Below are 10593 nucleotides of genomic sequence, written 5' to 3'. Positions count from 1 at the left end.
GTTCAAGAAAAATATAGAGGTTTCATTAGGAAGACCCTAGAACCCAATGGATTTGCTAGGAAACTCCTCGGAATCTTCTAGTCTTGTAGAGAATTCTAGCGAAAGCCTTTATTTTGTAAATAATAAGGACTTGTGTAACAATTAATATTTATACACTAACCCCTAGGAAACTAGAATATAAAGGGGGTCATTCATTTATAATTTACCAAGCAAAACAATCAAGTTCTCTCTAATACAAAAGCTTCCTTTGATAATTCTCTTGTGTTCTAACATTCCTTAGTGATCTTTAGTGTAGTAAAGCTGACTTGGCATCGCAAGATCGTGAGCAAGTGCCGCACATGCGCTTAGCTCAAGACTAAGGACGTGACAACTTACCACCATTTTACAACATACTAACACAAATTGTCACCAATCTTGGGTCGGTTCGACTGCTCCACGATTTTCTGAAATCTTACAAAGGCTTCAAGTAATCACTTGACCCATTGAGAACAAAAAAGCACCTCAGTACTTCCGCCGCTTTACAGCAGTTAGTCGATGATAGAGTTTAACTCCTATTGATTAATAGTGCACAATTGTTTTTACAAGATCAAATTAAATGACATACAAAAATATGGAACTGACCGTAGTAACTTATTTTGTGACCTGTAACATGCTTTGACTGATTAAAATACACAATATAAAAGTCTTACACTGTCAATGTATAAAAGCTAAATTCTATTTCATCGGACAATCATGTCAGCAGGTTATGTTGAATAATGTCTCACTGAGGACAACAAAACCAAATGTCAGTCAAATGTTAAAATACCAAGTATCTCAGGAGCCGACATATGCCAATATCACAAGCGAGAGAAACGGCCATATCAACCGTCACACTACCATCAGTTTGAAATCCCGTAATAATAAAGTTCGCTTAAAACTGTTAATTCTTAACCACATAATGTTACAAGCGTAGGACATACAGGAACAGGGTAAAAGGAACACAGGTTGAAGATCGGGTATTTGCTAAAGATCAATTCCCTACATCTGCTTTTACAAAACAAGATAATAACAATAATAATAATAATAATAATAATACAAAGGGACAACAGATACATGAGGGATAAGCGAAAGAAAAAACAAATTGATACAGAGGAAACACAGCTTCAAAGGGTACACTTAAATTATTTCTATCATTCGGAAGGAACTCATAACCCAAGGGACGGGCACTGTTTTCTGGCGTGCTCTGGAACCAACTTCAATAATGTCTCTGCATGCACGTTCTTCAACTCTGGCGACAAGAAAACCCAGTTTCAATAATTCAATTTCAACTATCGAAATGAAGTCAATCTGATAAAAGTCTTATCAACAACATACCGTGAGCCTTAAAGTTAAATAAGGGAGGAAGGAAACGTCCATTAGGCAGGCGTGTATTGGGATCACGAAGCTCATCAAAAAAGTGGTGAGTCAAGGCATCCAACTGCATTGAAAATTTATACACCTATCACAACTTGGAACAAGACATGAATTCTTGTAAAATTGCAAAATAAACTACAACATGATCACCAAAAGAAGCAAAGAAATATATGCTTGTACAATGAACAAACTCCAGAACCAAGCTATGCATATCATTTTAACAGTATGAGACTAAATTGAAAGATCAATAACAGAACAAAAACTCAGTATAGCCATCCTTGGACCATGAAATCCATAGCTTCAACAACGTATAAAGTTTCATTGAGAGAACTAAGCAAAGCCAGTTATTCTATACATACCATTTAAACAAACAAGTATGGACAAGGAAGAAACAGTGCACATGATGCTAAAAGTACACAGTTTCAAAATCCAAAACACCTACATCTTATACTAATATTCTGTTGGCGAAATATCAAATATTTAAGTAATAAACCAAGCCACAACAGCACATCAACAAAATACTGCCGTCCCAACAATGGAAGGATCCATGATCACATCCTTTCAAACAATGCATGCACTGCATCTACTCATCGGATGGTGGTATTTTGTAACCTGAAGTCTCAAAAAATTTATGCTTTGAATAACCATAACATTGCTCTTCAAGAATTTCTTTTTTATTTTTTTATTGTGATTGGTACTCTTCAAGAAATTATATGAAGGCATTAAGACAAGAGAAGGGAGAATGGCATGGCTGTCAGCAAAAAAAATTGTTCATGTTTAATCATTTATAAGATGTCTAGAATATACAATATGCTCAACACTGCAACAGAGATACAGAAAGATGACCCATGTATAATCAGTGAGTACACAGAGGCATAAGAGATTAGCTCAAATAAACAAATTTGGCATACTTACAGCAGCACAACGCAAGTTAGGAGAGTACTGCAGCAATCTTGAGACAAGATCAACAGCTTCTGGAGGCATGCGCTTATGAAATATCTGAAAATCAAACATTAGAAATGACTTGTTGCCTTATGTATACTTGACAGTCCTATGAAGGGGCTGGATATGATAAGTTGTATTTCAAGTACCTTGTGCCATGGATGAGCTTTAATTTGAGGAAACTTAAACTCATTGTAGTTGGGATTCATACATTTAATTTCTTCTCTTGTAGGAGTGCCCAAAACCTGCAAAATATAATGGGAGATATAGTTTGGGCAAAGGAAATATCAACATCAGGCCAAAAATGAGGACAAATTAAATAACACGGCTATACAAAAGGTTGTGTATCTTCTTAACCATATTTATAAAAGACAACAATTGATATGTTAATAACAAAGAAAGCTGCCTTATCACTAAAAGATATTTCTATTGCACTTCCTCTTTAGTTACAGCAATTCCAAATCTGAAACGGTTACATCAAGCAGAATAACAGATTACATGTACGCCACAGCTCTATTCCTCAACATCCAGAAAAAGCTCCGTCCTTGAATTACAATCTAGAAACTATGTCTATTTGACAAACTGAAATTAGCACAGAATAAGAACCTAAATTTCAAGAACACCCCCTAGTAGAGGCCAAAATCATTGGCAGGTAAAGACTATTCAGGTCAAAATCTTATATTTCTAGAACCAGATGCATTTACAAACTATTCAGGTCAGAATCTCCAATTTCAGAACCAGACTTCCAACTTTTTGGTGGGTGGCCTCATCTACACTATAATTGGTCCAAAAAGCCCATCCCACCATCCTCAGGGCTACTCGATCCACAAATCATAAGAATCATAACCTTAAGCTTGGTTGACTGGCAGTTCGAAAGAGGTGATCTTCACCTTAATATCAAACCGTGGAACAAACAGCTAGGAAGCAAGAAAAACAGGTTAATCTGTATGTATATTGACTTAAGTCCCTTTTCTGTTAATTTCTTTTTTTTTTTAAATTCCCTTATTACATCTTAAGGAAATTCTAATTGCTAAGGAATTCCCCTCAAATGATTAAATTGATAGGGATGTACTAAATCAGCCCCCATAAAAAGCTACTATCTCCCTGATAAAATGCATTTGCAAAAAACTGTTGCGGAAGGCAATAGTTTGGCACTAGAAATCACACAAAGGTTGCCGCACAACATTGCGAGACAAGTAGTTGACAATGCCGTAACAGAGAGGCAGGAAGAAGGCCTATAAAAAGTGTGATTGGATGCAATAAACAAAAAGAAAACCCAAAAAGAAAAAAGAAAATAAATGAACACATCACGCCCCCATAGTTTTGGTCTAGTCAGTGGTAAGAACAAAGCATGTGATGTGCGGGTTAGGCGCACATCACGGGTTTGAACACTGCCGCAAACAAAAGCCTAATATTTAAGGATAGAGGGCCAGGGCCATTATCTATGGCGTTTTTAACCATTCCCTACTGGCCCTCGGGGATTTCTCGGTTATCAAGAAAATACTAATAACTGGAGAATGATTCCTGCAGCAATTTTTTGGGTGTGTTTAGAATGGAAGGAATGACAGGTGTGTTGATGGGATTTCGACTGCAGTTCACTATTTGAAAGCTAAGTGCTTAGTTAATTTGTTCAGCTGGAACTCTTACCCCTGTAAGTAGTGTCAACTTTTTGGATTTTGTTAGCTGCTTGGTCCTAGTTTAGACACTCATGTACTGGATCTAACACTATTTTGTAACTCTTTTGATTAGCATCTTCCTGATGCTCTTTAATGATATAATTTTACTTCATCGAAAAAATAATAACAATGACTGAAAACTTCATCACAAAAAAAGCAGAAAGCTCATGGAAAGAAAGTGAAAGGGACTGCAGACAAGGAAATCAAATAATAAGGAGATTACCTTAATGATCTCAACAAGCTGGTCAACTCCACTTTCACCGGGAAACAGAGGCTGAAATGGGAGAAAGAGAAGAATGAGATGAGAGAACTGTCCATGTAAAACAATGAATACAGAACATGGTCATAATAGGCTAATAATAGGAGAAAGTAACAACCTACCTGACCAAGAAGTAGCTCAGCTAGGACACAGCCAGCAGACCAGATGTCAATAGCAGTAGTGTACTCTGTTGCACCAAATATGAGCTCAGGTGCTCTGTAATACCTAGAGCAGATGTAAGAAATATTTGGTTCTCCTTTAACCTGCCAAAAAATTAGAGTGAAATCTACAATCAGAATACACACCATATAGACTCAATGTTAGGATGGACGAGAGACAAGCAAAAATGGAAACACACCAGAACTTTAGCACTCCCAAAATCGCATAACTTGACCTGGTGGGTATGTGGGTTCACCTGCCAAAAAGAATACAGACCATGGCTGCTTAGTATCCAGAGAGAAGCGCGATATGGGAAGGGGCAGCACAAATAATTCTTAATAGTATTTGATATATGTTCAATGGTCATAAGAAACAATAGGTCTCTGCCCTTCCAGGGTAAGGCTAAGGCTGCGTACATCCTACCTTCCCCGACTCCACTTGTGGGAATACACTGGGATGTTGTTGGTCATAAGAAACAATAGGTCAGGGAGATCAAACTTTTTTTGAGAGAAAGGTAATTAGGCCAAGCAAAATAAATAAAACCTTTCCTTTCAAATTCTGAAGAAAATTTGCATCATTCTGTGACAATTAAAAGTGCAAAAATATATGTTCTCCTGTTATAGTCGCATCAAGTACTTTGTCTTTGATTGCTTCTTTTGAGTCTTCTTTTAGATTGCAATCCCTTCAGGAGCCCACAGGTAGGATAAGGCAATAGCTAGCAAGCTGATTCAAATTATTTTAAGGGTAAGGTCTTTCGGAAACAGCCTCTCTGCCTCCTCAGGGTAGGGGTAAGGTCTGCGTACACATTACCCTCCCCAGATCCTACTTGTGGGATTCCACTTGTTGTTGTTGTTATATGTAAGCAAAGCAGAATAAATTGCCTGTCTAGATAAGCCCATAACAAGTGCACCAAAAACTTTTCTTTTGGAATTGTCACAAGTGCGCCAACTATGTTACTATTAGTCTCATCTAACATATTACTATCTTTGTAAGAGAATCCATAAGAAATTGAAATAATCCTCCTCCTCTTTTAGAAGTAATAATCAACCAAATTGCATTATTCCTCTCCACAAACCAAATCATCAACAAACTTTCACATATCCTTGTTATTTGTTTTCCCCGTACATTTGGAGTAGATATTCACATTAACTTTTTTTTTATAACTATAGCGTTCAGGCCAGCTTGCATGTACCTCAATTAATTCTATCGGATACCTGTTACCTCCTACCAGCAACAGGTATCCAAGTAACTTTATTCACCAAGGCTTGGATAGATGGGAAGAAATCACCTAGTATTTTTTGTCTCCACTGGGAATTGAACCTGAGACCTCATGGTTCTAGCCCACTTCATCGACCACTAGGCCATACCCTTGGGTTAGATATTCACAATAATAAATATTATAAAGGAATTGCAAACAAAGGGTTACTGGCAACAACAATTTTAATCAAAAGCTAAAGGGAAATAAGCAGAAAAGAGAATAGGATAGATGAGTATACCAAAAGATTCTGAGGTTTGATGTCCCTGTGGCACACTCCAATAGTGCGGTGTATGTAAGACAGCGCCCTGAAAATCTGCCACACGGAAACGGCATCTCATAATTCAGTCATATTACAAAATACAACACCCTCAAGAAAATCATTAGCTATCAAGTGCATTAACAAGGTAACGTGTGAAACTAGTTGCTCATTAAAAATACCGCGGTTGGATGAACTTTTCCAAGTTTTAGCCCATCCCTCAAAACAAGCATAAGACTAGAAAAATATTGGAGCAATTTAGCAATACTCTCTTCCCGAACATGTCCTTTTATATAAAACAAAAGGAAAAACAATCTCTTGTACAACGGAATTTGCAGAGATCTCATATTCGGCGTTCCTCACAAGGAGGAGCTATATAAATGACAACTCACAAAAAAAGAGTACACTACCTGATATGTATAAAGCTTCACAAGTATCAATGGCATCCTTTGGTTCAGCTTATTGTAGTGTTTGATAACACGGTGAACAGTTTCAGGGACATACTCAAGTACCAAGTTAAGATATAGTTCATCCTTGTCAGTTGTCGAAAAGAAGCAGTGTTTCAGAGAGACAACATTAGGGTGGTCAAGAAGACGCATGGTCTGCAACTCCCTGTTCTTATATCTCTTGTCTTGAAGAACCTTCTTTATGGCAACTGTTTCACCAGTCTCTAAGCATTTTGCCTGAGTAACCAAATCAGAGAATCACATAATTGTGCACATTATAGCTCCGCATGGGTGTAGGAAGAGTATATTGATAGGCATACATGAATGATGACCCGTGTAATGAAGAAAATAAAATAATACCTGAAACACTACTCCAAATGATCCTTGTCCAACAACACGTTCAGCCATATAACTAATAGTCTGCAATCATTTCCCACCACAGAAAAGAACACGAATAAGAAAAGCAACTACTCCGTACAGACCACTTTATATTATGCAGTTTACAATTTGACCTGTAATAGGAGCATGTGTCTACCCTAATCAATTCAGTTGTCTCCCCCTAATCATCAATTCAAGAAGATGAAAGCCGGAACCACCAAATTTCTCAACAACCAACAGAACCAAACATCAAAGTGAGAGACATGGCATATTACCTGTTTTGCCTGGCCATTTCTACCACCAATAGTTGTCACGATTATGTGGCCCGTCTCAGTCCCATTACCATCGACAATTGCTGCTTCCATTTCCTACAAACAAACAATTTAAATCTGGTGAATAAAGTTTGAAAAGGAGAACGAAATCACCACAAAATAGAAAGGATCTAATAATAAAAACAACAAAAACCAAAAAAGTCTATGCTCTTTAGTATGCAGACCTTATCATCCCTGATTCTCATGTCATTCATCTCCTCAGGCAATCTATCTACCCCAGCATTATGGCCACTAGATTCTCTCAAACCCGACGTAGGTGCTAAGCCCACAGAAGCCATTTCCAAGAAAAGCTTGCTCGCTATTTATCACCTCAAAAGGTCATTCACCTGAGCAACATGGCATAAAAAACGAGAACATTAAACACATATCCTACAAAGGATTTCGCTTTATCACAAATCATATTAAAGTAGATACTTTTTTGGCAAAACCTCCAATCAAACAGTTCAAACATATGATCAATATCAATGTCACAGTACAATAACAAATACTAGAGCAGAAATAGCTCCGATTGGAAATTACACCAGGCCAAAGTCCAACAAATATTTCTCCCAAAAAAAACGAAAACCAAAATTCCTAAACATCCACCTAGGGAAAAATAGCATAGATTTTAGAAATAATGAAGTCAAATTTACCTTTTCCGTACAAGAGAAAAATCGGGGAAAAAAAACTAGCAACAGCGCGAATATTTTTTAGGTATGGCAGAAATAGAAAAATACAGATAGCAGAGAAGGGAAAAAATTAAACAAGATAAAACAATATCAAATCCAAAAGACAGTTTCAAAATGGGTAAAAATCAATAAACAAACTAGGCAACAGCCGGTTTTTAATAATTAAAAAACCAACAATAACGAATTATCAAAATTTACAAAAGATCTAAGCAGATCCATAAATAACCCGATCCATAGGAATTTAAACCGAAAGCTGGAAAACGGATCTACAGCGAAGAATAACGGAGCTAAACTTTTTTCCAGAAACAAGAAAAAGACAAATATGAATAAGAAAAAGCTGGTTACCAAAGGAATCAAAATGTAGAGGAGATGGAGAAAGACACCGATCACCGGCGGCTCTCCGATAAAAGTTGTGGCGGAGATGATACCATCACCATGAGATGAGAGAGAAAAAAAATACAGAGAGAAAGAAAAACCTGATATTGATTGAGAGAGAGAAAGAAAGAGAGATGTGTTTTTATTTTTACTCTTTCTTATTTATTTTTAATTTTTAATTTTTAATTGTTTTTAGTTTCTTACATTTTTGTTCACAAGTTTTTTGGATTGGTAAATGCGGAGAGTGTGACAGTCAAAGCAGAAGCAATATAAAATACATTTTGGTCGGTCGAATTTCCTGATGATTTTTATAGGCACAAGGTTTAATGTACAATTACTTTAATGTTATAATTTATGTAGTACAGATAAATAAAACAAGTTTAAATAATTACTCGTCATTGATTGCGAAAAATTTTGACATTGACAAAATTACACAATTAGGGGTATTTGGTAGGATGCATTAGATAAAATAATGTATGTATTAGTTTTGTGTATTAATAATATCTTATTTGGTAGATATTTTAGCATTAGTTATACATCATATTTGGTATTATCTTATGCATAATTAGAAAACCATGGTATTAGCAATGCAATGGGTTTTAATGCATGCATTAATTTAGTTAAAGACAAAATTATCCTTCAAAATTTATGCTTGATTAAAATATGTTAGTAGTTATTATATTAATGCAAGTTTAAAATAATTCAGATAGTGAGAAATAAAATTATATCTCTAGTAAATACTTAGCATATTTCCTTTTTTATAAATAAATATTTAGTTCCATATTACAATATAGGTAGACAAATCAGATTTTTTTTTAAAACTTTTTCATATTAAAATATTTCTCAACATATATTTCTTTTAAAAATTTAGAGTGACAGACTAATTTTGAGGGCATTTTTGTAAACAAGCAATTCTTTTAAAAATTGTGCAATGCTTTAATACATCAAACCAAACAATTGATAAGAAATATATTAGCATAATTAATACTAGCATAACTAATACAAGCATAATTAATACCAATATTATTGATGCACCTTATTTAACATTATTTTTATGCACCCTACCAAACCACCCCTTAATGTATATATAAGTATCATGTTAGAGATTTTTTAGTGGCCTAAAAGTTAGTTAGATTGATTATCAAACTAAGTTTTAGAATATAAGTAATCAAATGAATTCTAATCTTAAAATTTATGTAAGAAGGAGCATATAATTTCAAAACAATTGTCACATGATTTGGACAGAGAGAGAAATTAGACTTTACGTATATAATATTAAAATTAAAACATATTTTGTAAATTACTTGTATCTTGACCGTTCAATGCACACTTTTAGAATTTTCAGTGTGTTTAACAAAAGAAAAGAAAGGCGCAATGATTTCGGCGCCACTGTCAGCAGCTTTGGACAACACTGTTGTTATAGGGGCACACCTCATGCTGGAGAGAAAAAGCCAAAAAACTAAAAACAAAATTAAGGAGTAGGCATCTCATATATTTTTACATTGTAAATTGTACTAAAAATAAAAAAGACCATGATATAGATGATTGCCAACTATTTAATATTTATTTTAATCCAAAATATTGTAAGTAAAATTGATTTCCTAAATAACTCGTAGCTTTTATATTTTTTCTTTTTCGTGTGAATGACATTTTTCTTTTTTGTTCTTAGAAAGTAGCTCCTTCTTAGAGTCCGTTTGGATTGGCTTAAAAAAATGACTTTTAAATTAAGTGCTTAAAAGCACTTTATAAGTGCTGGAACTTATTTTATAAATAAGTAGTTACATGTTTGGACAAAAGTGGTGAAACTTAAAAAAAGTTGTTGAAGTGTTTGGTAAACAAGTGTTAGCAAGTATTTTTTTCTGTTAAAAGACAGAAATAGCCTTAATTATGAGTTAATTCAAATAAAAAATAATTTATATTTTAATTTAATTGATTATTTTAGATAATTTTTATTCGGGTTTAGGCTTGATTGATGGCCAACCTCAAAACCTAAATAACTCAAATTCTTTAGAGAATCTAGCAGCAACTAGTGACAACGTTGTTGTCAAGTTCATAGGATTTGCTATGTTCTGTTTTTTTTCTTCTTTTTGCATATCTCTTTTAAAATTTACATATCTTGCTCTTTCTTTTCCAAAGCTTTCTCTTTGTTTTTTGAGTTAACTTTGAGATTTAGAGTGGATTTTGGCATGAACAGTACTTACCAAAAATGCAGAAAAATGAAGATGAAACGGAGAGGAAGAGGAAAGAAGGTGGACTGATGTCTTCTAAAGTGCATTAAGATAGAGAAATACGAGGTTTTAGATTTTTATTTGATTGAGGGTAATTTGGGTATTACGAAAACTTATATGGACAAGAAAGTAATATCTTTGGTCAAAACAATATGGCGTTTAAGCCAATTTCGAAAAAGTTGGGTTTACCCAACTTCTTGGTTTTGGCTTTTTTTAAGCAGATT

The 10593-nt window shown here is 34.8% G+C and overlaps 1 protein-coding gene across 1 annotated transcript; it reads right to left on the bottom strand.

The window, feature by feature from the left end:
• Nucleotides 1-882: 882 nt before the first annotated feature.
• On the bottom strand, nucleotides 883-8277 carry LOC104225765 (shaggy-related protein kinase NtK-1). The gene is made up of 13 exons (XM_009777628.2): nucleotides 8112-8277; nucleotides 7263-7424; nucleotides 7042-7134; nucleotides 6749-6808; nucleotides 6353-6625; nucleotides 5925-5999; nucleotides 4628-4684; nucleotides 4392-4532; nucleotides 4234-4284; nucleotides 2484-2579; nucleotides 2308-2391; nucleotides 1354-1456; nucleotides 883-1267 (listed from the first exon to the last, which is right to left on the bottom strand). Exons 2-13 carry the CDS (start codon nucleotides 7374-7376, stop codon nucleotides 1185-1187), a joined length of 1230 nt encoding a protein of 409 aa, XP_009775930.1. The 5' UTR covers nucleotides 7377-7424; nucleotides 8112-8277; the 3' UTR covers nucleotides 883-1184.
• Between the last annotated feature and the right edge of the window lie 2316 nt (nucleotides 8278-10593).

The sequence above is a fragment of the Nicotiana sylvestris genome, chromosome 1 (genome assembly GCF_000393655.2).
Source record: "Nicotiana sylvestris chromosome 1, ASM39365v2, whole genome shotgun sequence".
NCBI classification, from domain to species: domain Eukaryota; kingdom Viridiplantae; phylum Streptophyta; class Magnoliopsida; order Solanales; family Solanaceae; genus Nicotiana; species Nicotiana sylvestris.
This window is presented reverse-complemented; position numbering and strand designations above follow the sequence as displayed.

What these genes read in the sequence shown, in the direction of transcription:
- LOC104225765 (XM_009777628.2), bottom strand. Translation starts at nt 7,376, where the DNA reads ATGGCTTCTGTGGGCTTAGCACCTACGTCGGGTTTGAGAGAATCTAGT. An exon ending in GAAATGGCCAGGCAAAACAG is followed by an intron (nt 6,809 to 7,041) that starts GTAATATGCCAT and finishes AAATGATTGCAG; the next exon opens with ACTATTAGTTATATGGCTGA. An exon ending in TGAAGCTTTATACATATCAG is followed by an intron (nt 6,000 to 6,352) that starts GTAGTGTACTCT and finishes TCCGTGTGGCAG; the next exon opens with ATTTTCAGGGCGCTGTCTTA.